Genomic DNA, 27,742 nt, shown 5'->3' with positions numbered 1-27,742 from the left:
AGAAATATAAACTATTAAGATCTAGCAACAAAAAGCCTTTGTGAGTTTATTTCATAATAGTCTGATTTTAAAATGTTAAAATTAAATGAAGCTTTCAACTCTGTTGAATACGTCCATTATTTTCTGGTGATCTTGTTTATTAAAGCTACTGTTCTTAAAAATGTTTTCCCAATAAAGAATATTAAAAAGATTCTATAAACTATAACTTGGCAATAATTCATAATTTGATATAAAAATTGTATATCTTTAGTGCAAAAGAGTTTGGTTACCAATATATGGTCTCACATATAAGACAGGCCTTGAAGAGAGGTTTTTCCAAGGTTCTATGGTATTTATTTATAAGCCTAAAAAGAAATGACTTTTGACATTATTACCCACCATGTTTGTTATATGGATAACAAGGTGTGTTTTAAATTTTTAACTTTAATAAGCAGCAGTTTTGTAAGAATTTGAGATCTTTTGTCACATAACATGCAGAATTAGAAGTTATGGATTCTTGTTAGTCTAACTTGGGTGGTTTAACACTGGAAAAGAAAAACCCCACCATATTTTTTCAAAATGTTTAGTAGAAAAATACCCCTAGCCCTTCTTCCTGCCTCCACACTATCATCGATTTCTTTTTACTCAAAATTTATTATAGGAATAAACTCCATTTGTGAAGGAAGGAAGATGAGCATCTTAAAACGCATTGTAAGATATTTGTTACACTTAATACTTAGATGAACAAAGCCCAAATTTACACAATGAAGGAAAGATGACATTATATAAATTCAGCTAACATAAAGGAGGAATTATGTTATTAGTAACATGTATGCTCATTGAATTAGAAATTATGCTGCCTTTTATATACGATAGACAAAGGGTTTTTTCAAACAAATGAATAGCTGCATATGAAGCTACAATAAAATAATAACTAAAATACTTTTCTGAGTGATGAATGTATCACATTAGGCTTTTTCAGGTACATGCTTAAATAGTTGGTCCCAAAATAGTAATTCATCATTTTACTTAACAATGTGTATACGATATGCATAAACTTGACCCAATAGCTTATTTACTTGGTAAAAACAGCTCACAATTTGTTTTTACCTATATTTGAATAAAATAGTTCACTAGTTTTTAAGGTTAATATGAAAATGACAAAAGCAATGCATTCTCTAGATATTTTTTTTTCCTCTTTGGTTATATAAAATATTTGAAATACAACACTTTCAGATAACATACTTTTATGTTTCATTGTTTATATTTTATATAACAGACGTTGATCAAGTCTGTTCTATCAGAGTGTATATTTGCAGGCTCTGGCAGATAAAATGCTATGAAAATGAGAAATTAAGTCAAGCAAATCACAATTTAGCTGGTTTTAACTGACTGCCTTGTCCTACTATACACTTACACGTTATAAAATGATTAAATAAATATGAATACTGAATTCAATTACCATCAACAGGGTCATGGAAAACATTGTTCTCATCTGCAAAACTTCTGGTGCCTGAAATATTTCCATAATCAAATATTGGTCCTTCTAGCAGGGTCACTATATCTATTCGATTAATTTTTGTCAAGACTGAAGTTAAGGCATCAGCTGAAAAAGGAGAAAAAAAGATTGAAAATCCAATTAAATTCTTTTTTTCCAGTCATCACGATATCCACACAAAGGCATGGCTTTTGCGACCCTCCTGGCATTTTAGCTTTTCCTTACTGTAGCGCTGCAGAGGGAAGCCATGTTACGGTCTAAAGAATCACTCTATAAAGCTGTGTTTGGTGACAACATCATTCATTCCACGTAAGATGCAGAGCACATGAGCCTCAAAACAGCTAGAATCCTTTTAGTTGTGAGGGGACCTAATATAATTTTAAGCACTTTTCTCTCCTCTTACCCTGTCAAAATAGGTCACCCTCATATTTGGTGCTTAGCATTTTAATGACTTAAGGTCAGGCTGACACAGGCAAACCCACAATCACTTATTCCACATGGTTGTGGGTTGGCACTTGCAGTTTATCACCACTCCCCCTTTCTTGTCCCTACACCCCAACAAACAAAACCCAATGATATCAACGAATTCTCTGGCACCACAGACCAAGTTGAATAAAATGATTTGATGTCCTAATTTGACCCTACCCTTGTCTCTCTACCTCCCTGCACATCCATCTCTGACCATAGCATAACTTCAGTGTTTCTGCCTACACCTCCCACCACGATTGAACAGCTAAAATTATATTTTCACTTTTGATGGTCACAGAGAGAATTACAGACAAAATGCAAAAAATTCCCTATTAGTTGCCTTCTGAAAAGCTTCCTAAGGACAGAAGTTGAGAATATTAGCACTAAATTAAATAACTTCAAAAGACTTGCTATTACATCATGAGCAACCTGATTTTATTAATAGTAAGCTTATTTAAAGTACTGGATATATGCAATTTTGAAAGTTAAAGTAAAATAATTTCAGCATACTTGTGGCATTTTTTCCGTCTCTGGTAACCCATTTTTTTAATAACATGAAGCTTTGAGAAATTAAAGAATTTGGATTTTCCACACGTATTTGATTGATTTCATCCACTGAAAAATTCAGTTCCCTTGCCAGTTCTGTAGAAAAGAAAAAAAGTTACTGAGATTTCAGGTTCTACATTCATTACATATATTTCATAAAAGTAATGCTCAACTGCCACGGGGGGCGCGAAGAAAAAGAAAGAAATTGTATAGTAAAACCTAAGCACAGCCTGGGGCATTAATCTTTATACAGTTGATTTCACAGGAAAGTAGTGATCATACCTGGCTGTCATTTAACTCTCCTGAGGCAATTATTTAGTTACAGTTTGATTCCATTGAGTGATTGTTGTATAAAGATTGGTGATCTGTACAAAGAGGATATTCTTGGATTCTTTTATTGGGTAGTCAGAAAAGTCATGACGTGTTTTTTTTTTATGTTTTTCATTGCAAAAATGGGTCATGACTTTTCTGACAACCCAATAATTTAGCCCAATTATTCTTTCAACTTGAGCAAACTTCATACACGATACATAGGGATCTACAGTTCATAATTATGAGTGGCACTAGAGAGGCTGGTAGCGTTTTCCTTAGGCAATACTCTACTCTGCATGACTTCAAGTTTCATGAACTCCACTTCAGAGGTTAATGATGCTGCCACTTGTGTAAAAAATAAAAGGGAGATGGCTGTCTGTCCATCTCAATGTATATGCCCATACACTCAACCTTGTTAATACACAGAGTGTCTTTGGAAAAACCCATATGAGTATGAGTATTAGTGGCTACACTGGGACAGGGAAATGTAGGAGTCAAAGATGAGAAAGGGACTTACTTTTCATGGTATATTTTGTGTACAATTAAAATTTATCAGGTAAGTATGTAGTACCTTAAATGAATATAAAAAGTAAGAAATGGGGGAAGAAATCCTCCCATGGAAAAGGAATTGGTCAAGATTCTATCCTGCTTAAGAAATACTTCCAACAATTTTGCAAAATGCATTCAGGAGCTCAACAAAGTCTATACCCTTTGATCAAGTGATTTTACTTCTAGAAATCTATTGTGACAGTATGTAGGGTTGTACATGATGATGTACATACATGAATGGTCATTGTAGGCTTGTACTACTGGAAAATTGAAAACAATCCCCGTGTTGAACAAAAGAAGAGTTAATGGAATGCAGTGGCTTGCAAACTGTTTTGATCAGGGCCTACAGTTAGAAATATACTGTATATCATGGTGTGGCTATAAATGAAACAAGATCATTATGGAGCAAAACTAGCCTTAATACATGTAATACACAGACATTTTCTTTTCCATTCTATTCCATTTAAAAACAACAGCAAAGCATGAACTGATTTCATGACTCACTGGTGACCCACAATGAGAACAACACCATTGTAAAGTGTGCCTACTGGTTGTTATTTATCCATTAAAACCAAGATCAGATAATATTTAATTTTGTAGAAACTATGTAATTACAAATTAAAAAAAGCAGGGAATTACATTATGTATATAACATTTTAAAAGCTTTTTAGAAAAAAAATCAAAGAACATTAAGATGGTAACAGTGATTCTGAAGGACAGACTTAAATTTTGTTCTTCTAAATCTTCATTGAGTGTGTAATAATTCAAATTATAAAGTTAAATTTGTTTTTAAATTCTTCATCTGTTTTAAGAGACAATATCCCTTACAGCCCAACAAGCCCTCATGAAGGAATTGTACCTTTTGTCTAGAGACTCAAGGAAGTGCAAAGACACATTGTCCCTAAGAATTTTACAGTTTTATGGCTTCATGTCTGGCTATTCTTGTGTCACATCTTCTCCAAAAAAAACTAAGGACTGGATTTGCTTTTGGAAAATAATCTAATAGTGATGGGCATATCATACTGCAAAATCAACATTTGCTCCAGTGTATTTTCAGAGTCCAAGGTCCAATGTTACAGTATAAATATTAATTTTATTTTAGTAAATATTTACACACAACAAACTGCTATCACCTCTCAACAACCTGTAAAGGGTTACTCAGACCACATGTCTTTTCAGAGCTCCACTAGGCTCCTGACCATTCGCAGTATGTCTAAGAGCAGGGACTGCATGGAAGGAGGGAGTTTAACATGGAGAGGGAGGGGACTAAGGACATTCAAAGGAAAAACATTTAGATGACCTTGTTGGCCATTATCTAGTTTCATAGCCTCTGTAGATAATTGCTTCCCTGCGTATAGAATGTATGTCAATGATGGTATGCAAGATGACTTTAGACATGACATTAATTAACATTTATTTTAACTATTATGTTTTTTAGCTGTACATTAAAAACATACACTCAACCCACAAATGTTAAAATTTCTCTGATTCATGTGAGGTAGAATTTTGGGGGCCCAGGTAACATCAAAACTCCCAAGCAGAAATGTCCAGTTGACACGGAACCTTATCTTCAGCTTGAATGAAGTGAAATCAAGCTAAATATTCCTTTTCTACACATTGATCATAAATGGGTTCATTCATTTCACAGAACTCATCTACTTTTGTGTATTCTATTTAAAAAAGTGTTTAATTCAAAATATGTACTTAATGTCATTCCTTTATTTTCTTGCTTATATAGTTATTGAAAATGGTCCTTGTTTGCCATTATCAAAGTGATATAAGATTTCCTTTTAAATCTTTCAGCATAGTCCACTTAAAAGTATCAGGTAAATAAACATATAGATAATATGTGTATACCATAAAAATTGTGAAGATGACTCATAAATGATTAAAATTTGTGAAACCTACGCATGGATTAATTGAACAGTTGCCTAAGAGAGGTGCTCTAAGGGCATAAACCACGTTTAAAATTTTTGAATTATTTAAAAATCACAGGCCTTAGCTATGTTTTCTTTTATGCCACAAAATAATTTTGCTATTAGGTAAGAGGTTATCCTATATTACCAGAAACGGCACTGTGAAGAACGTGCTTAAATTCAAGGTAAAATCAGATGGAAATTTCTATTCTTTCATGGATATGCATATAAAAGGCTTTGAAAAATACAGTCTACAGGTAATATCAGTAATTATCTCTTGGTAGATAGAATTATGGGTGATAAAAACACTTTTTACTCATTGCTTATTTCTGTTTTTTTTTACAATGAGCTACTTGTGGATAAGACAAAGCAATTAAGAAACTATCTGTTGCATTCAGGAGTATACACACTTACCTGTCCAACTAAGTCCCAGGTGATCGGCTACTATTGCCATCCTGAGATCTGTCCGTTCACATGGACTCTGGGGACCTACGATTTACAATTTCTTAATTAAAATAATCATCAAGAAAAAACACGACACTGGAAAATTGCTTTTAGCAGTACTCAGATTTTACAGAGAGACTAAAGCTAACACTGTACATTTAAATGTGTCCTAATCACCCACATGAACACTTCTCTTTTCACATGGCTCACTTGGTTTCACCTGCATCAGGCCAAATGTCAGACTACATGGATGCTCGATGTAATGGAACTGAACATGCTGACAAGCTAGCTACTTTACAACAGTTACAGAAGTGTTGTGTTGGTGAAAAACGCCATGATGGGATTTCCACATCTGTGCTTTTACTTTAACAGAATCATATCCATTAGCACATTAAAAAACAACAAAAAAAATGTTGCTTATTTTGAATGACACCAATATCTTCAGCATGCTTCCCTAGCTGTCTACAGTGTAGTTTCGGTTAAAAGGAAGAAAGAGGTGTATATAGACAGCACATACAGATGACAATGACAGAATGAGAAACTACGGTTAAGTCACTCCACAGGCAATCACGACAGTTCATGCACTAGGGTCTACGAGTTGGAAAGTGTTTACAAACTATGCTCGTTCTCCAGGATGTGAGCAAAGAGTGCTCGAGAAACCTGACTGCCTTCATTCTCACCAGTCCTCCTACTGCTCCTTTTCTCACTGCCGGCCTTTTCACTCTTTGATTTTAAAGGTGCTGCCTCTGTTTTCTTATCTCTAGCAGACTTCGTTGTAACTGAAGGCTGGCCACCCCGGGAACTCTCGGACAACGACGTGTTTCTTGAGGTACTGTCTTCCTCATCCGACAACTCAGACTGCATCTTTTTTTCTTCTTCAGAGAAGCGGTCCACAAGCTTTAAGGTCTCACCACTAATGCCCTTAAAATATTCAATGGAATGTTTACATACTTCCTTAAGCTGACTTTTCCTAACTTTAACTGTGGTGGTGGTGGTGGTGGTGGTGTTGGTGTTGGTGGTGGTGGCGGCGGTGGTGGTGACACGGGTAGATCTTACCTTTACTGGCAACTTGGATGGAAGTTGTTTGGCCTTGTCTTTCTCTGGCTGCCCTTGCTTTTGTGTGGCACATGGTTTTCTAACGGAAACTATGTTATCCCTGTGTGTGTTTTTTACTGGAATTCTGGATTTGACATCTACACATGAAGAAGATGTAAGGGGTTTGGTTTTCTCAGGTTGACTAACCTGCTTCAGTTTACTCACTTTAGTGTTTGGCATAGGACTTGGTGGGAGGGTATCTTTTGGTGAAGTGGCCTTTATGGGCAGTTTGGATTTTCGCCTACTCCCTATCGGTTCCTTTGTCTTTTGCTGCTCTCCAAGAACTTTCTGCTTATCTCTTACACAGGGTCCTTGCAGTACCCCTGTCTTTTTTCCTGATGAGGTTTTCACTGGATTAGCTTTCTCTGGGGTACAAGTGGGTGCAGAATGTTCTGTCAGATCTACTTTACTTGTAATGTTATCTGTCTGGATAGTGGAAGAATCCAAATTGTTGTTGTTATTAAAGTTATCTTTTTGAAAATCATGTTTTTCTTGGGGCCTAGTGCCCATGTGGCTATTGGCTGAGTTTGCCAGCACTGTTGTAGTTTCATTCTCTACCCCCTGACAACTGGTCAGCACAGCTTCTATCTTATCTGTTACTTCTCCAGGGCCTTCTTTCTTCATGGTCATGGTGGATGCAGAAATTCCCATTTTTATAGGTGTGCGCAACTTGGGGTCAACTTTAGAGGTGCTAGTGGCTGCTGATTTCTCCAGGGAGCCACTACTGGATGTGCCTTCCTGACACTCTCCGCTGGTCGGGATGCTGGGGTTAGGTTCGACTGTAGGTGCCTCTACATTTCTCTCTAGATTGGTTTCTACAGTGGTGTCCCCTGACTGTGGCTGTGGTGTGGCAGTGACCATATTTTTATCCCCTTCCCCCTGGTCCCCTGACTTCCCTTCAGAAGTATGCTCACCAATCTGGAAAAATTGGAGCCTCTCTTCAACAAAATCCCTCTTGCTCATGTCAATTGCACCACTGCGAGTCATCTCAAACATTTTTCCTTCATGAAATGGGAAGGGGTTAGGCTCACTAGTTGGGGTACTTTCATCAGTTGGTGTTCTGGCTGGCGTTGTGTCAGGGGTGGTTGCTGGAGAGCGATCTTCCACAGCCAGACCAAATGGCTTAGTTTCATCTTCCCGCGATTTACCGTCAAACACTTCATCATCCCCTCGGTTATTAGACCAAGGGTCAAAATCTAGACCTTTGGTAGCTACCGTTTTAAAAGGTGTGGCAAATTCTTCATCTACTTTGTAACTGAAATAAGTATCAGGAAACACCGATCTGTCAGGATGTCTGCCTTCCAGTGTGAAAAACTGGGCCCCTGACTTCTGATCAGTCTTATCAGGAGTCCTTTCAGAGGAAGAACTCTTAGAAGGTGGCTTATCTTCATCTGGTCCCACCCTTCCCTCCTCCTCGATAACTTCAAGTTTACTTTGGCTAAAGGAGCGGTCGGCTGGCTTCAGAATGCCTTCTGTATTCCAGACATCTTTCTTAATTTCCATCGTCTGACTTGGGAGTTTAGAATCGCTCTCTGTCAAGCCATCATCTTCATCTTGTAGGTCGTAGCCATCGAGAGAGTCAATCTCGGTGGCATCCGTATCGTGAGAAAACTCTGCTGTGGTAGCAATGGAACACTCTGTGATGGACTGGTCATTGTTTCCATTCTGGGCAGTTTCATTCTGAGGCGAATCAAGGCCAAGGCCAAATTCATTATCTTTTCCAGACCCATTAGTTTCCAATTCTTTCTGGTTGGAAGCCTTTTCAGCAGAAGCTTTGGGTTTTGTCATTTGTTTTTGCTCACTGTCTACTTCCTTCAATTTGAAGGTGTATTTTTTAACCGGGACTGGTTGATAAATAGATTCGTCATCACTCGAATCACTGGCGTCTGCCCCGGGAGGAACTGGGGAAGGTGGCTGCACTCTGATGACAGGTTCCGCCAGCTGGTACTTGTCATGCTCATCTTGCAGATTGACTTCAATCATGTCGACCTCTCTTTCAGGGAGATAATGATTCTTATCTGACTCAATCTGGTCTGCATCCAGTGGTGGAGGAGGGGGGAATTCAATATAGGCAACTCTGTTAGTTTTGGGTCTTTGGTTAGAGTCTTTGCTCACGCTGTTAGGCATTTCGTGTGCAACTGTTGTTATCTCTTCCACCGTCGTCTGCTTTAAGGAGGATGACCTGGCCTGCTCCTCCTCCTCGGATTCCTCGGAAACCTCGGGAATTGGGCTGGGTTTGCCTGGTATATAAGCTATAAGCGAGTCTGGCGTCTTAGACGTAAATTCATAACTCACTTCCTCTGAACTGGGTGTTTCTGGGGTTAAAGGGCTTTTTCCAGAGCTATCTAGAAAGGAAACTTGCTCTAGAGTATCGTCTTCTGGACTACCTTGGGGAGAAGGAGGCTGCTTTTGCTGTCTAGTTGTATAAAAGGTCCCCCTGGTCTCTTGTACTGTCTTACATTCCTGACTTATGATTTTTTTTACACTTCCTTGTTGTATCTCCTTTTCGTATTGCTTCCCCACCTGGACAAAACTGACATAAACAGGTAAAGTTTTGATCTCTTTCCCTCCCTCTGTCTGGGCTAGTGGTGCAGCTTTGTCCAATCCATCAATGGGACTATGGTCGAACACATCACTAGAAGGGGATTCTTTCCCTGGGCTAAACTCTAAAGAATCAGGAGATTTGGTGGGAGACATTTCAGTTTCATCAAGAGGCGGGCATAAGCCTACATAACTCTGATGTTTGGAAACTTTGCTGATTTCTGAATAGGTCACTTTTTCATCTTCTAGAGAATTAAAGTGCTGTGTCTCAACTGTCTCTTTACTCATGCTTGACTGGGGTAACTTTTGTGATAGTTCGTGTTTTGGAAATGGCGACTGCTCACAAAACCCATCAGGAGTATCAGAAGACAGCATCCTCCTTTCATCAGCAATTCTGACTGGGATGTGAGACACTGCTGAGCTCTCGCTTCTCCTGGAAGGCTGATCAAGACATCCACCAGGACGTTCCCCTTCTTTAACAACATATTCCCTATATAAGACTTTTTTGGAGGGAGATTTTACAGTCATTTCTTTAATTTCTGAGAGAGAGCCATTTGTTAACAATTTGTGTTCTCTCTCAGTCACAGACAAAAACTCATTCCTTTGATCAACAATTTTACGATCAGAGTGACCAACGTGATTCTCTCTTACATCATGAACAAGTACATGCGAAAGTTTTTCTTTCTGCGACTTATTGTTAGTGGCTCCCGAACTTTCCCATGTTCTAAAGACCTTTTTGTCCCATGGTCCCTTAGTTGCTAAATCTGAGGTTACATGACATGCCAAGTCTTTAGCCTGTTGCTCGGAAACATAGTCAGGCATTGCTTTGCTTGACATTTCAGTTCTTTGTTTGTTCACATCATCAGAGCCAGAATCATTTACAACAACTGCATCGTGTTGGCCATGCTCATCTTTAGCTTTTAACACCATAAAATCTTTTTGCACAGGTACACTTTCGTCTGAGAGGTCTATGGCCTTCTGCTGTTTTTCTCTAGCAAAAACTTGGTACACAGGTAGCTTGCTCTCCTGGATTTTTTTAACTGGGATTCTGGATTGACCATCTGGCTTTTTGTCTTGAGGCATGTCCTTACTTTTGGCCTGTGTGCCTTGTTCAAATTTTAACCTAATGGAACTGAGTTTAGATTGTTTGAGCTGAAACCCAGACTGGGGCCCGTCTGGTGCTTTGCTCTGTGAAAGACTTCCTGTGGCTTCCTCTGTGGACTTGCTGTCCTCAGTATGCTGGGAAAGAACCTTCTTCTCCGGGCTGCTGGGCAGGCTGGATGTCTTCCTCTCATCAGCTTTGGGGAAGCCTTGTCCATCACGGCCATGCTGCCTGGCCTTAACCCACTCATCGTTGGATGCCAACATTTCTGTCAGCGATACTTTTTCAGGGCTGCTACTGGTCGAGCTTTGAGAAGAGTATTCTTTGCCATTTTTAGGACGTGCCTTTTTCTCTGGGGACTGCAGTTCATCATTTAGCTTTTCGGTTTTGTCACGAAAAAACTGTGACACTTCAGTCAGTTTTTCTTCAGCTTCCTTCACAGTCCTGTCCACCCTATCTTCATATATCAACTTCTCTCTACCTCTGTCTAATCTGTCCTCAGTAAAGCGCATCCACATGGCATGTTTTGGACTACTAACATCGCCAGAATAGTGCAACACTGTCACTTTATCAAAATGCTCATCTTTAGACACTTTACCTACACCATTTTCAGACACATCTTTATAGATTTTGGAGAGAATTTCTTTTTTGGGGGCAGTGACTACTTTTTCTCTGGGCCGCTTATCAGACCCCTGTAACTCTGCACTAGGGGGTCCTGCATGGTCTGTGACCGATTCCTCGGTATCAGAATGAGACACATCTAGCTTTTCTGACAGAAGCATTTTCTCAGCAAACCTGTAAGACTCCCCTCTTAGTTCTGACAACTCATCGTCATGGTATTCTATTGAGTGTTGACTCAACAGCTTCAATGTTTTATAAGAGTCATCAGATATGAGTTGAGCAGAACTAGGGCGACTATCTTCTTCTTGGGACACAGGGGTGTTTACTCTGGAAGACTCCAGATAAGAAGGCAATGACTCTTCGGCAGTAAGCTCTTCTTCTTCTTGCTGACCCTGTTCCTCTGAACAAGGGAAAGCATCGTGCTTTTCTGGCAGAAAATCTTTTAGGTTAATATCTCCCCGGGATAAGTCTTTCTGATACACATACATTTCCTTTTCTGGATGCTTTTTGGTTTCTCTAATAATGACTTCAGTGGGCTCAGCTTGGTTACCTTTTTCGATGTGGACTTCTATTATACGCTCCAGTTTGGGTTTCATTTGGTTGTCCTTCTCTGCATGCTGGGCTGAGGTTTCAGCAGCAGACTTGTGAACGTCTGGAGACACGGCAGACTTATGTTCAAACAGACCTGCCAGTTCTTTGGAAGGGTCCCGCCCGGACTGAAAGGCCTTCATGATGTCATGGACAGACATGGTTTCTTCAATTCTTTCCGAGGTGCCTTCACTTCCTGGTGGAGAATGATACACCATTCTGGTGGTCGTGGTTATGTGGGTTTCTTCTTTCACACGCATGCCTTTGCTCAGAACTCGACTGTGGTCATCTTCCTCACTATTGGCTTTCATTTGAAACGCTTTCACTTTTTCTTTAATACTAGAGGTGGTAGACTTTGGTTCTAATTCCATAAAAGTAGGTGACGGTTTGGGTGACATGGGTTCCTCTGGTTGGGACGGGGGAGCATCTCCAGCGGAGGGCTCATAGCTCCTGATCACATGAACCACTTCAGTTCTTGTTTCTGTAATGACAGGCGGGATGGGGACTTCGTGAAAAAGTGGTTTAGGACCAGTGCTTTCTGCGCTTTGTGGGGCTGAAGGGGTTTTTTCACTTCTTGTTTCAAAGCCACTGTCAGACAAGGGACTTTTATCTTGGTCATGTTGAGAGAAGTCATCTGGAGACTCTAAAATAGTGTCTGTTCCAAAAAAGGAATCAGCCATTTTACATAATTCTTTCTCAGAGGTGGAAGGCCTCATGGAGGCTGGAGGCATTTTGAGTTTGTGTTCCTGCAAAGCAATTGCTGGTTTTAAAATTCTCTTCTGTCTCTCTTCGCCATCCTTCTTTGCATCCTCAAACTTGTATTTTAAGTTTGTCAACGAGCTGCTCCCAATATCATTGGTTAGGTAATCAATAACTTTGGTCAAGTTATAATCCTTTTCGGAAGCCGCTTTTGCTTTTACTTGTACTCTCTCTGGCAGAGATGGAGAATGGCTTGTGGCAGCTTGTTGTCTCGCTTCTCTTAGCTCTTCTGAACTAAATTCTATCCAGTCATCTTCGGGAGAGTGTCCTTTGTCACTCTTTGGTGATTTGGGTGGCCCTTTATTATCTACACACACATCTTTCTTCAGGATTTCACTGACTTTCACCAAGTCTTCCTTTACTTTCTCAACAATTTTGAAAGGTTCTTCATCGTCAATTCTCCCTTCTTTCGGGAGGTCGGGGTGGAACGGCTTCTCCTCAGGCACATCTGTTTGTAGGATCGCAGTCATCCGCATTAGGTCCTCTTTCATTTCGGCCACGTCTTTTAATATCTCCTGACTGGAAGATAAAGAAGATGGTGTAGACAACTTAAGGGCAGAGGGTGCAAGGAACAACGATGACTTAACTGGAGATGAAGTTCGACTGAAATGGGGCTGAGGACGTGTCTCCGTAGTCAATGTTTTAATGGGTGACAGCAAGGCTGCTGCTGACTTTGTCAGTGAATTAGAGTCTGGAAGTTTCTTTAATGCTGGTTCTGGCAAAACATTGACTACAGAGTATACTGGCACTGTTATTATTGATGAAGTTACAGATGAGGTAGTTGCAGATATTGACGACCCTAGGGATGTATAGAGTGCACTTGCGGAAGGAGTTCTCAGAGATTGAAAAGCTGATGGTGCTGAAGAAACATATGACCTGAGTGGGGAAAATGGCATTGCTGTCGTGGTAGAAAACACTTTCTCAACTGTGTCTGTGGCTGCATTGACCACAGAGCTCACAGAGTTTGTAGCTGTAGAAATTTTTTCCTGTAGCGTGGCAGTGGCTTTGCATCCATTTATTAAAGTGGAAGATGATGGGTATTTCAGAGGGGAAATAGATCCGTTGACTAATGCTACCTCTGCATGTCCAGGCATCTGTTTCATAGGTGATGAGAGAGAAGAGGCCATGGTAACTTTAGCTGAAGAAATGACATCAACTGCTGATTTAGCTGGAGATACCACTGACTTTAAAGGCGAAGATATTAGCGGCGCCGCTGATGTAATAATTGACTTAAATGGCAAACTTGAGGAATACATATTAATGTTTGACTTGGGGGAGGCAGGGGGTGTCATAGTAATCGATGACCTCTCCAAAAGAGACCCTGCTGTAGTCACTGGAGAGGTTCGAGAGGAAAACGTAGCATTGGACGCCAGCCCTTTTAAAGGCGAGGCCTCCGTGACTGTGGGAGCTCTAACCAGGGTACCAGAGGAGACCTGGATATTGTATGGAGATTGTGACACCACTGTTTTTATTGGTGAAGCAATTGTCCGAAAAGATCTAATTGGAGATGCCACATCACTAATGGATTTAACTGAAGATGTAGTTGACGCGCCTAGTGTGGATTTGATTGGAGAAGGAGTCGAAACAGACCAAATGGATTTTAACGGAGAAGCTGATGGCGTGTTAGAGGAAGAACTTGATAAGGAAGTGAAGCCTGACTTGGCTGGCCCGGGCACTGTCGTCGGAGCTGTGGTCCAGGACTGGTATGGTCTTGTAGAAAAGAATGGCTTGTATGAGTAAGAGGTGGGGAGGGATCTTGTTGCTCCTGCACTCCGTTCAACTGTTTCTTAAATTTTAAAATGAAATCAAACACAAAAATCAACAAAAATGGTTGAGAAACAGAGAGACCAGAGAAAAAAATTGGTCAGTAAACTTTGAAATATTACAAAAGCAAGTACAATTGTTTGCATGACTTAGAATGGAAGAGGCAAAAGGAACTATTAAGTAAAAGAGGAAAAAAAATTTCTACAGACGTAACTAATCCAAAGTTAAAAAAAAAACCAAAACAACTAAATAAATAAAACACAGAGCAATGTGAAATGAAAGACAGAAAAAGCACGTCGCAAACAAATAGGCCAACAATGAAAAATTAGAAAACATGAGGAAAGAATTAATGATGAGAAAAATAACCACAATGGAAAACTGTTCCCTTACTTCCTATTGACTTTCTTATGTGCTGGTTTTGAAATATCAATAGCCGTTCTGTTTTGCCTGTATAGGTACATGTTTGTTTTGTGCAACCATAAAACTCTCATTTTAGTAATTTCTAATGTTCCCTCTCCTTGAACCTTATGGTGATCCAGATTGCACCTACTTAGAACCATATCAATGTATGTAGCTATACAGTAAATACCTAAAAGTCTTTTTTAGAAAACCACTCAAGCCTATTTCATGCAGAATCCAAAATAACTTTTCAGTGACAGGCAACTGATGTGCAAACTGTGAAGCCACTGGATTTTTAATCTGTATCTTCCATGCACAATTCGGTTATATACACTCATAAAAAGCCAATAAGAGCAAGAAATTTTCTGAGTCAGAATTTTAAAAGAAAAACGAAAAGGAATGTTTGCATTTACTTTTCCATGCAGTATATTCCTTTTGGTGATGAAAAAATAAAATATGAAATGGTTTTAAAAATGCATGTGTACACACACACAAAGGGGAAAAAACCCCAGAAAATATGGTTTATGGTTACCATAAGCAAGCAAAGCAACTGAAAACATTTTATCATGCACAATATATCATGGCAAACAAGCCAATGAAGTAATACAATTTTTATGCCATAGTATGCACAATATATAAACTTTAAAAATACTTTTCACAAGAGCATTTAGAAAGAAGAGTACACTTTTTCCATGAGATGTGAAATCTTGGTAACTTTTGAAATTTTAGGAAAACATTTCACACTGCATATTAAAAATACATTTGCAACCAAATATATTCATGTCTGGTGTTGTCTTCGTTATGGATAAAAGCACATAGTTTATCGCATATATTTTCAGAATCTATTATACTTTTAATTCTCAAAAGGTATCATGGGGAAAATCTAAAAAGCACATTCTTATTTTTAATACTCTCATAGCTAAGTACCTACAGTGGGATATAGTACTTTTTTGTATATGTATATTTAATCAACGGCAGAGGTGCCAATTCTGGTACCTTCCCAGAATATTCATGGGACTCATGGATAGCCCCGAACACTGAGCTTCCTGAGGGAGGCCTACCATTAGGAAAGATGGATTTACTACCAGCATTCTTCTGAAAATGGGATGAGAAGCACACAAATGATGTAAATGCACTCGCTGGGGGAGAGCAAACATACATACACTTAGCCCCGTCTACTTCTACAAGTCTAACAAACCGAGCGGTCACAGAAATTTGGGGTGCCTGCAAAGGGCTAATGTTTATGCCAGAGCTGAGTACCGTCTCACTCCCAGAAAGCACTGGTTCAGAATAATCATGAGACGCGAAGAGGAGATGAGAATCTGCTTCATCTTTTATTCTCCTCTTCACTCTGTGCTCGGGCCATTGCTACAGTCCAGTGCTTGGATTAGTAGCTACTCCCACAAGGAGAAACATTTTCATTCCCAGTGTACATTTAAATTCAACCATTCAGAACATGTCCTTTTCTAGGCTTACATATTATTCTACAGAAAAGCGGAGGAACTAAAGAAAATCTCAACCATTCATTACCTCTCTTAGCCATAATTCTCAGTATTCTATTGCTCAAGTCTGTTAGGAGCACCACGTGGCAAGTGGAAGGTTTGACAGTTCCTTCAATTCAGTGAGTTGGGCTCAGTCTAACATCTCAAGAGAATTTATTTTTATAACTACCTGAAACTGGCAGAGGATCTCTCCTTTACTACTGATGGTCGGCTCCATCAAGCAAAAAGGTCTTCTGCACCACGTCCTATGGTCTTACACTTTGCATGAAACAGCCAATTTACTAACTGGTTACACATTTTATGATACTCTTTATAACAAAGGGAATGTCTGGATGTCAGGCTCTGAATTACACCAGATTTTGTGTGTGTGTGTGTGTGTGGGGGGGCGGTGGAAAGGACAAGGTGGCGAGGGAAAAGCTGCGTTCACTTGGAGTTCTAACCAATTCAGGGGACATGGCATTTCCTTAGTTTTCTTTTAGCCCCTCTGAGGCCTTTCCAGTCCTGTGTTCACCACTCTTATGCTCTCGTTCATAAAACAGAGGAAAGTAGCCTCCTGTATGAAAAGTCAAGGAAGCAAGCTAACTATACCTTAACTAACGTGAACCAAAAAGTAGCAACACTTTCAGAAGTGGGAAAAATTCCATTGACTAAGCACACACCTGACTTTACAACTCGTTATTTCCTCCAAACAAATACCTTAGGGGCCAGAATCAGACAGGAGTTCATCTGTCCAGGTGCCTCTGGCCTAAAGTAGCTGGTCTGTGGAGCCTGTCCAGAGCTTAAGGATATCGCCTGGGATTCCCAACCAGCTGCCCAGTGAGTGCCTGAGTTCTGGGGCAAACTGTAGTGTTCCAAGGAACACTTCTACCTAGGAAACTTAGTTGTATTGAAAAACCATCTAGCTACACACACCCATACCCATACCCAGACACACACACACCCTTCCCTGCTTTGTAGTTTAATGGGAGTTCATTTCAGCCTTTATGATTTTGGGAGGATGTAGACATTTTGCTAGAGGGAAAAATTAGATCTGGAAGGACATTCATGCATACAGTAGGGCTTCATTTCTCTCATGCTTCCAGTTTTGTGTCTGAACATAGACGCTTCCCTAGTAGTTAAGGAGCTAGACTCCGGGAGATTACGCTAAGACCATTGGTGCTAAGTAATTTCCTTCTGCACATCTTATGTGCTATGTTGGCCCACAGAAACAAGAATTCAGGAAAGGTGGGAAACACCAAAGTTGTGGCTCTTCCTGATGAACTTCCAATAATCCCCTGAACTCAAGTTTCTGTGAGTAATGGGAAACAGCTAGAAACGATTCACTAATTTGAAAAAAAATATTTTTGCATAAATCTTTCTCTGATGGTTAAAGAGGCACCACTATACCACAGTGCTGCTCTCATATTCTTAGCTCCCGTGGGGGGAGGGGGGTACTTGAGGGCTGCAGTGATCACCAGAGGTGATAACTATAAGGATGAGGGAAGGAGAGGGAGGAGGGAGGGGCAGAGAGAGAGAGAGAGAGAGAGAGAGAGAATATGGATATGAATGGATATGACTGAATGAATCTGTACCTTTACACTTGCAAGCCAGTTAGCAATGAACCAAAATAATCACCGAGACAAGAAAAGGGTTTAACCATTCTAGTGAAGACCAGCCTTAGAACTGATTTAATAAAGGGCAGGGAGAGAGGAAAGGAAGAAATAAGAAATCAGTAAACAAGTGCTACCTCAAGAAGGTAGAAAAATATAATTCTTTCAAAGTGGGGAAAAAAAAGATTCATTACTAAGATATAACGACCTACCTACATAAAGAAAAATGAGATGACAACTGAAGTTACTTCATTATCCTTTCTACCATCCCACATACATAGAAGTAAATATCTTCTCTTCTGAGCACAGATTTAAAGCAATATCAGTACATTATCTCCTCGCATAGTTCACAACTGAAGTGAAATCAAGATTTTAAAAGACAAACAATAGATGTTTCTAAGAAAACAAATAGTTAATGGCTTTAAAAAACTGTTTTGAAGCTATGATTTAGGGGTGTTTGTGCTTCATATTTTCAACCATGTCTAATACAGTACTTAGATTTTGTGATAAAAGTTTCTTACAGGCGATTTTTCTTTTACCATTGGTTTTCAAATGACCCCAAAACTGAGATTGTATAGAAAAAATGTCTCTTCTTATAAAAATCCACATAATTAGTAAACATGTTAGAAACTCACTCATTCCAGGCTCAGTCAAGTAGCTGTAACGCTTACGTAAAGCTAAGGATGCAAAGCTCTGTCGTCTGTCTGCTTTTTCGGCCTGGAAAAGAAAAACAAAGAAAACACTATATCCAACTTCCTTGTGACATTTTCACAGTTTAGAAATATTCTGTAGGGTGTTAGGTTGATATCTTGTTTATCCTTATTTTTCTTCTTATGGGTTTTCCTCATGAAAATGTGATTTTACAACTCTACCCCAATGTCTCGAACAAATAACCCATCATTTAGCAACTACAGGAGCACCAACACAGCAGACTACAGGGAGCTACAATAAAAGACGAGCGTGGCAGAGACTTCGGATGCTGAGCAGCAACTTTTCCCAGGTTCATTCATATCAAAAGCACATATATCACAATGTACACTCACTCTGTGTGAGTACATTCCAGGAAAAAAGGGCACACAAAGTTTATTATTCTCATTACTGCTGTTGTTTCCGTATGTTAATAGGCATAAAGAATAAATGAGGAGCTTCAAAACAGGTTAATGTTTTATTAGGAATAACGTTACCAAGTCTTAAGCCTGCTGAGTGTATTTACTATTACTGAGGTGTGAGTTTTAACAATCCAATTATCATCAAAGTTGCAGAAATATTAGGTGATAACTTGTAAGGAAAAAGTCATTCCAAGCTTAATTGAACAACTATACCTTTAAAAAAAAATGGCCAAGATAAATTTTTTTAAATAAAATATAAAATGTTTATCAAGAGCCATTGAGCACATATTTACATTATATAAAATATAAGTTGACTTATACAATAAAATTTCATATAGTACCATGATCTTTATTTCAAAGTTATAATAATTGTGACTTGATTAAAATATGCACAAATGTATATTTATTTATATATGCCAATATATCACATTTAAAAATATTTAAAGAACTTTAGTTCATATTTTTAAATCATTGGCTGAATTATGATTTTATTGAATGTACTGAAGTACTCTTATGTATATGTGGAGGAAGAGTGAACCATCCTTTAAGAAAAATATATACTCTTTATCACACTTAAGTCAAGATCTGCAAAAATATAATACGTTTCCCACACTTCAGCCCTCTGCAACTTCTTTTATACAGATTCAATTTCTATTCTATCTCTGATAGAGTAAAAGCAGAAGTGTTCATATTACCTCATCATCTTGATCTGACTCTGTCTCCTTTTGGTTCCAAGATGCATTGCAGAGACAAGGAATATTATAATGGACAGCAGGGAAAAGAATATCAGGATATGAAAAGGACTCAGTAGGGAGCACAAAATGCAAGCTGATTTAGAAGGCAAAGCAAATCAAAAGAAGCCAACAAAAATTATCAAGAACTGTACATCCACAGCAAATTAATGTGATGTTATTTGAAAGCATACAAATCTAGGTACTACCAGCAGAAGCAATAAACAGAGGACTCCATCATACAAACCGTAAGAATTTGACACCACAGTAACAAGACTTAGTCAATCTACACAAAGAGACTAATAAAACTTGAGTTTCAAGAGCTTTAATCATGTTACAAAGCATTCCTTAATTGCACACCAAGGGCCCACTTCTTCAAGACCAGGGAAAGAAAGTTAAAATAAACCACTATTAAAAGATACCTTTTTATGTGCTGGTAGAGTGATATTTAAGTTGCAAACAGCTGTTTGAGGCAGTCCTTTTGTTGTCTTTGGTTCTTTCAGAAAAGACAGACGACCACAGGGCTCTTGGCTGGTGTCTCTAATCTAGAAGAATTTATGTAGTTGACAGTTATGGAAAGGGGCTTTTCTGAGGATGCCTGTCTGTACAAGAGCTAAACATGTTTGTTTTATGGAGCCCTTCGAGAGGCAAGAAAAGGGAAAAGGGGGTGATAACAATGACATGTCAACCAAGGTGGTCACATTTAAACTCAGCAAGATTTAGAATGTTCACTTCCCAGTCTAAACACAGGGTTATTGTGTCTCCTTGTCTTACCCTGACAATTCATTGTATAGTCTGGGTTGTACACATTTTCTTCCTGTCTAATAATTTCTTTTTCTCAAAGCATCAGTTTTAGCAACACTAATAACAGCAAATAATAATGACAGTAAAATAATTGTCATGTGTTTATCTGTTCTCTGAGGAGAAAGATGGTCTTTCTAGAATGTCCCTGGGCTCCATCAGAAATGAAAATGAAACTTGAATACTGAATTTTGATTTCATCCATTATACGATTACTGAGCATTAACCAGATATGATGCATATTATTATTCTAGATTGTTTGGTCTTACAAACATTTGTTTAAACATAAATGATTAGCTATTTAAAAGGTAAAGACTCCTTTAACAAGATCTCCTTGTTGGAAAGTATAGTTAGGTAGAATTAGGACAAAATCTGACCTTGTTCTTATGAATTCAAGTTGGGTGGGATATTTCAAACTGAATAAATCATTAATTAATCTTTCAATTCTCTAAGAGCATTTAAAAACCATCACAGAGCCTCTGTTGAAGATGATTTACCTTAATGGAAAATGGTAGTCTATTTTCTTTGAAAGCATAAAAGTTAAAAACAAGTTGCTGTCCTCCTTTGGTAAGTGGGGCCAGGTTTCCATAACAATCAACATAAATAGGTTTTCCTTCCAGAACCTTTTAGGGGAAAAATACATAATTTAATGTTAATTTTAGTTGAAAGAATTTTGAGATTTTAAGTTACATAACATTAAAAGAAAGTCATGTTTTTATGCACATTTGTCTCCTTATTCGGAAATTATTTTTATGGTTCTGTTTGCCACAGAAATAACTATTGGCTCACAATTCAATAATTGTAACTGGAAACTGTACCATGGACATGCACAAGACAGAATTATATATTTTTATTCTAGCAATTTTAAACATGTTTAAGAAAGGGTCTGATAAAATCACTTACTCAGATATACTGTGAAAGTTATTTTGTTTGTTTTTTTGATTCTTAGATACTTATCTGATGGCTGGGTTTGAAAAAGGAAAATCATGGTAATGTGTATAGACAGTGACCATGGAAATAAGGTAACTCAAGCAGCTACAGGAAAACTGGAGACCATGACTTAGAGTCATTAGTACTACAATTTAACCCACTAAGATAACCTCAAAAACACTTATAATAATTTGAGAATAAATTTATATCAAAATTTTTAGACAAAACCTAAAATCAATAATGTAGCTGATATTTAAAGTGAGTGCTATTATGGTCTCAAAATAAACCCCCCTATCTGGGGAATAGAATTGAATGAACTTGTTCTGAATAAGGTACCTCAATATCTTTGCTTCTTGCAACTTCCTCAAAATTCTCTTGCTGCTCTAAAGTTTTGTCCACTTTGTCATCTGTCATGCAGAAACATCGCAGGGAGGATTCTACAGGATCATTCATTTTGGCAAAAACAACAAACTTGGCCATATATGGAACACATATTAATTCTCTGTACAGTTGCGTAGCTAACCCCACCGTTTCTAAAACTTGATGGCAGTCTGCAAGCCAAAATCTGATAAAAACAAAACCAAACCAAAACCAAAACCAAACATAAGTATGAAAATGAAGTGATTTAAATGCCATATCTTAAAAAAATTCACCATTAAAAAAATTAGAGTATAAAGGGAACTAAACCAAAACATTAACTTGTTAATCTAAACCAGTGGTTCTCAACCTGTGGGGTCCGACCCCTTTGGGGGGGTCGAATGACCCTTTCACAGCAGTCGCCTAAGACCATCGGAAAACAAAAAGATATTTACATTACGATTCATAACAGTAGCAAAATTATCGTTATAGAGTAGCAACGAAAATAATTTTATGGTTGGGGGTCACCACAACATGAGGAACTGTATTAAGGGGTTGCAGCATTAGAAAGGTTGAGAACCGCTGATCTAAACCAACAGTAAGGATGCGTACTGTTTATTAAACACAGAAAACCCTACATTTATTATTTGTAGTAATTTTGCTAAGAAAACGCTAACAATATTTTTTCTCTCACTTTTTCCCATAAAATTCTTGTTACCCTCTTACACATAGCCATGACAAGCCTTCCTTTCTATTGCTTAAGAGTTTTAAATTATTTTACCATTGGAAGGAGCAATAATTTTATGGGAGAAAAATCCTGCCAGTATTTATGAATTACAGTTGCTAAGAACTTCTACTGGAAGAACCAAGTTTAGCATCTTACAGCTTCCTGTAAGAACTAGATAAAATGACTTATCCCAGTGAATTTTAAATTTCTAAATTAGATCCAACTTTGTCATCAAAATAACAATACTGCTATTGAGCACAACACTTTTTACTTTCCAAAAGGTAATACTACTAATTCAATTCCTTCATGCTTTCTGGAATCCTTTATTTCCATACCTGGCTGAAACATTGGTTGTAAAAGAGACACAATCCTTTATAAATGTCAAAGGAGTAGTTCCCGTGATGTCTTCCCACTGAGCAGGTGAGGTGCCTCCTGGAGAACAACAGCAGATAATGGTGATTTTAACATTTGCATTATCCTCCTATTCTTCCTGCAAAGCCAGTAAGTAACATGCAAAACTTCAACACTTTCAATTAATGACATGTACTGAAGGTGGTTTTCCTCTTTGCTCTCCTTTTATACACTTACCGACTAATAGTGACCTCCTTTTAAGATATTATTAGATTTAAAAAAAATACTTTTCTGTTTGTCTGGCTACTTACAAATGGCTTTAACCTGGGGTAACCACAATTTGTAAGTGTATTTTAGAAGTGCAATTTGTAAGTGCAAAGGTTTGTTGTCTTAGACAATACAATTCTTTTGTTTTTTTTAAATTTAAAAAGGCAAGAACTAAGAAGTAGCTCATTTGTACTGCCTGAATTACCTAATGTTCCAGGGTAAAAGGGGGAATCAGACATTACAATCACTTTTAAAATCAAAACAAAACACCCCAACCTATCTTAATCTTAGACTTTCAGTTAAAAAGAAAAACATATTAGGTTGATTCAAGGACGAATTGAGCTCTGGACTCCAGGTGCTCATCACAAAACGTGTTGTCCTAAACCTTGCATATTTCATCTATTAGATTACACTCACTAACAGAGTAGGTGAGGGGAAGCATGCACTCTGCTGCTTCCTCCTTCCAGTGCTGTGGGAGCTCTTTTTCCCAACTCCATCCAATTTCATGTAGTCTAAAGGGTGTTGCTGGGCCCACCATCTCTGTCTAGGTCACTGAGAGATTACCTAGAAGCTCCAGCAGATTCAATAACACCTCAGTAACCTTAAAAGGGTGCTAGTATCAATATTAAAACTAATAGCAGGAAAATGATATTACTGAATTTAAAATGAGACATGGTATCGACATCTTAAAGCAATGATTACAAGGATAACAGAAATGAGGTGATGGACAAGTAAAAATGTTTTATTATTTTTTTTTCTACTCATAAAGTTGGCACGTGTGATTCAAAGGCTTCGTATCTTTGTATAGAGTCACTGCAAATGCTAGCATCAAACAGGAAGCACAGCAACAAAGTAACCAAACCTGTAATGCTACAGAGCAGGCGCAGATTGGGCGTCGTGTCCCCCTTGTACCCATTGGCTACGCCTTCTCCTGAGGGCGGGGGCACCGGAATGGTCATTGTGATCGGTTTATGGAATTTCCTTCTTCTAGGTTCCACAGTGACAATTGGGCTAAATGTTGCTTTGTTTCCAAGGATCTTTTTCACAATCTCATCTGGAACAGGCTGAGCCTAGAGAAGAGAAAGGACCTTAAACGAAAGTAGACATTTTTCTCTCATCGGAAAGCTGACTTTCCTGAAAGGTGACTTTTTAAGTGAAGAGGGAAAAACCAAAACCACACAACCAATAAAAGGTCTTTCTTCTTCATCCTTTCTCACTATTTCAGGGAAGTGTTAAAACAAACAAACAAACAAACAAACAAAACCCCCCAACAACCTAACACTATAGCAGGAATCAATCAGCCTGAGTATTTTCCAATAGAACACAGACAGCATGAGCTTGTGTGAAAGAGAGGAAAACTCAAATCTCACAGCAGTCTTAGTCTAATCCAAAGTAAAGGACAACAAATACTGAGTCCAATATGTTTTAAACCTATGCAGGTCATTCAGTAAAACATTACACAGGCAACTTGTACCCATGTAAAAACTGAGGATTTCCAAAGTTAAGTGACAAAAAGGCACTCATGATTCCAGAGGATTTCAGTTCTAGCCTATAAAGCCCAACTTGTTCCTTTTGTCTCTTTGCTTTTTGGTGAAATATTGAATATGGGAGACAGTTGAAGGGAACTTCATACCACTGAAACGTAAGGTGGTCTCTTTAGCTCCAAGTATTATATTTACTGAAGGCCTTTTCAGGACTTAGAGTTGACTCTAAAAAACCCAACTCCCTGGGCATGAGAAGCCAGCCTCACAAAAAAAAAACAACATGCACTTTCAGTTCAGCTATTAATTACTATATTAATTAGTAACAGAAATTAAGTTATTTTAGGTTATTTTCCTTCTTCAATAAGAAAAAAGTACTGGTTAAGTACTGGGTCAGTCTCACTGAAATGAACAAATACAGGAAAAACCATTCTTGCCAAGATTTTCAGTAAGCTTTCTAAGCCAAAACCAATTCCAACTGGTTTGGCTATAACCCAGCATTTACAATTTACTTAAACCAAAATTTCTTGCAAGCTTCACTGTTACTAATTTTTATGAAGTGGCATATTATAAACCCAGTCAAATATGGGTTGTTGCTTTAATGGTGGACGTGCTATTTGGTGCTTCTATTGCTTCACATACTGAGACCAATAACTTATGGTTAAAAAAAAAATCATCAGAAACCAGGTGATACTTTTACAGAGAAAACCCTAAAATACATACCATTTTTTAAAATAACCACTAAGCTAACTTTTAATTAATGCTTTTCATTTGAAATAGGTTACTGGTTCCCAAAATGGCCTAATGCCTTGATTAGCAATATCATTAAGATGCGTTATGAGTACAGTTGCTGGAGCTCTCTGCATATACCAAGGAAAACAACTGTTTGTGAACATCACCTGGAGGCCCACTCGGATTCTTTTGGTTAGAGCACCCTCTGGGAAAGAAGCTTGGACGAGGGGTACAGTGGTGCTGCTCAGAATTCCACCTTCGGGACCAATCTGGTTGCTTTCCTGCTTAATCCGGGAAACCACTGCAAAATACTGGGGGAAATCCTTAGTAATAATCCTGCAGATCCGCTTTTTCCCTAACTCCTCTGGGCTATCAAGTTCTGAAAAGACAAATGAATGAAAAAGGCGTGAGAATAAGGCTATTTGCACAATACCTTCAGACAAACCGATGTGTAACTTTGATAGTTAAAATTATTTACATTCAGTAGTTTAAGCAGAGTTTTTATGATAAAACTACAGTGACTTTAAAATAATATCAAGCTTGGCAAAAATATTATAAGCTATTCACACATAGTATTGTATTATACAAAAATGTTTCTATGGAACAGGAACAAGCATCTTCAAAGCCTGGCATTTTACCATATGGACAAACTTCTACTCTTCAAGAAGGGATACTCCATTCTGTGATTATTTATAATAATCTTCCCTCAAGCTGCCGAAAGTAGGAATGAGTCAGAAAAATGTAGGGTTCCACAAGAAAATGAATAAGGACTTACATATTCTGAAAGGCTCTAGAACTTTATTTGAAAACCTCTTTAAAATATTTTGAAATTACCCACATGATTAGTAACATCATCACCAATTTCTACCTCCCACCACTGGCCCTCCTACGGCAAACTCAACCTGTTTACAAACGGACACATCTTTTGTTCTGTCTACCTCCAAACCTAGTTCTTCTTCTGCAGTCCTAATTCTTGCAAAGGGTTTACAATTTGTTCAGTCCTGTAGTTTAATAGCTTTGACTCACTTTCCTTTGTACATCACTCATAAAGGTCAAGGTCCAGTTGATACTACATGTTTTGGAAATGGCCTCCTCTCTTGCCACGCTCTTGGTCACGCCCTGCTATGGCTGTCTAGATTACTGGGACCACATCCTTCCCATCTCCCTGCCACTCACCTCCCCTTATTCCAGCCCATCCCCTAGAGTGCAGCCAGATGCATCTCCTATCAAAAGCCAGATTTTATGCAGCATGTTGATAGGTTTACTTGAAAGAAATGATTTTAAAAATCACATGAAATAATATTTGAGACTAGCCAAAGAGTATTCTAGAAAAGTAGATTTGTGAGGGAGAATTTATAAGATTTAAAAACTTACCTACAAGTACCATAATAAAACAGTCATATATAGAGACATATAGGAATATACAAATTAATAAACAGATCAAGGGGACAAGAATAGAGAATCAAGAAATAGATTCAAAATTCTATATGTGTATACATACATAGTATATATGTAAGTCCGTACATATCTACTTATATATTATGTATTTAAATAAATATTTTTAAATCAAAGTCATATTTAAACTTCAAATCAGTTTATTTAAAATAATTAAATAATTCAAATATTTATTTGGAAGAACAAAGCTAAATCACTACATCTTATCATATATAAATAAAAATTCCAACTGGACAAAAGACTTAACTACTTTAAAAAATTAAAATACTACAAAAAAAATCAATTAAGAGAATATATTTTAGCCTTGGTTAGGAGAAACTTTCCTACTCAAAATGGAAAACCCAGAAGCCTAAGGGCAAATTTTGACTATATATAAATATAAAGCTTTCTATGATAAAAACAGTAAACTTGAAAGATGAAAGGTAGACTGGGAAAGATAATAAGCTACACACACACACACACACACACACACACACACACACACACACACACGACAAAGGATTAACATGGTCAAGACTAATGGTGGCTACAAGTTGATAAGATGAGAAAGACAAGAGAAAATGGCAAAATCTTACAGACAGGCAATACACAGAAGCTGAAAAAGTCAATAAACGTATCTTAAAATGTTCGAACTTGATAGTTTACATGGAAATACCATACCATCTCCCTGCACACCTGCTTCTCAGTCAGATTAAAGACTGACAACATCTTGTCCAGAAAAAATTTTGGGAAAACAGGTGTTTTCATTCACTGAGGGTGGGGTATGACTGGAAACAATCTTTTGACAATGTAATTGGGCTTCATCTATTCAAAATGAAAATGTGCGTGTCGTTGGACCCAGCAATCCCATTTTCTCATATCTTTCTTACAAGCACATGCAAAGCAGCATTGCTTATAATGACTAAAGCCTGAGCCCGCACGCCCACCAATAATGGGATGATTAGATTAAAAGCCACAGTTCATATACACTCTAGACACGTCTGCAGCTAGTAAATAGGATGATTCCGATTCATTCATTTACCAAGTATTTACTGAGGACCCACTATGTGCAGGCACTAGTCTAGTCACTGCAGATGTAGTACAGAGCAAACCAAAGTCACTGCTTAATGGAGATTATCTTCTAATGGGG

General features: G+C 38.0%; 1 protein-coding gene across 1 annotated transcript in view; it reads right to left on the bottom strand.

Moving 5' to 3' along the window:
* The window catches only part of ANK3 (ankyrin 3), a 339,429-nt gene that overhangs the window by 24,241 nt on the left and 287,446 nt on the right, over positions 1–27,742 (bottom strand). Inside the window, exons 27-38 of the mRNA XM_019638372.1 lie at positions 25,326–25,537; positions 23,808–24,015; positions 22,663–22,759; positions 21,580–21,808; positions 20,811–20,936; positions 19,935–20,057; positions 19,477–19,503; positions 18,308–18,389; positions 6,393–14,204; positions 5,683–5,757; positions 2,456–2,587; positions 1,442–1,585 (exon numbers count right to left, since the gene is read on the bottom strand). Of these exons, the coding sequence (XP_019493917.1) occupies positions 1,442–1,585; positions 2,456–2,587; positions 5,683–5,757; positions 6,393–14,204; positions 18,308–18,389; positions 19,477–19,503; positions 19,935–20,057; positions 20,811–20,936; positions 21,580–21,808; positions 22,663–22,759; positions 23,808–24,015; positions 25,326–25,537 (9,267 nt within the window). The remainder of the gene's footprint in view (positions 1–1,441; positions 1,586–2,455; positions 2,588–5,682; positions 5,758–6,392; positions 14,205–18,307; positions 18,390–19,476; positions 19,504–19,934; positions 20,058–20,810; positions 20,937–21,579; positions 21,809–22,662; positions 22,760–23,807; positions 24,016–25,325; positions 25,538–27,742) is intronic.

This window comes from Hipposideros armiger, unplaced genomic scaffold (assembly GCF_001890085.2).
Source record: "Hipposideros armiger isolate ML-2016 unplaced genomic scaffold, ASM189008v1 scaffold_39, whole genome shotgun sequence".
Lineage (NCBI taxonomy): Eukaryota > Metazoa > Chordata > Mammalia > Chiroptera > Hipposideridae > Hipposideros > Hipposideros armiger.
The sequence above is the reverse complement of the archived record's forward strand: the minus strand, read 5'-3'. Positions and strand labels throughout refer to the sequence as shown.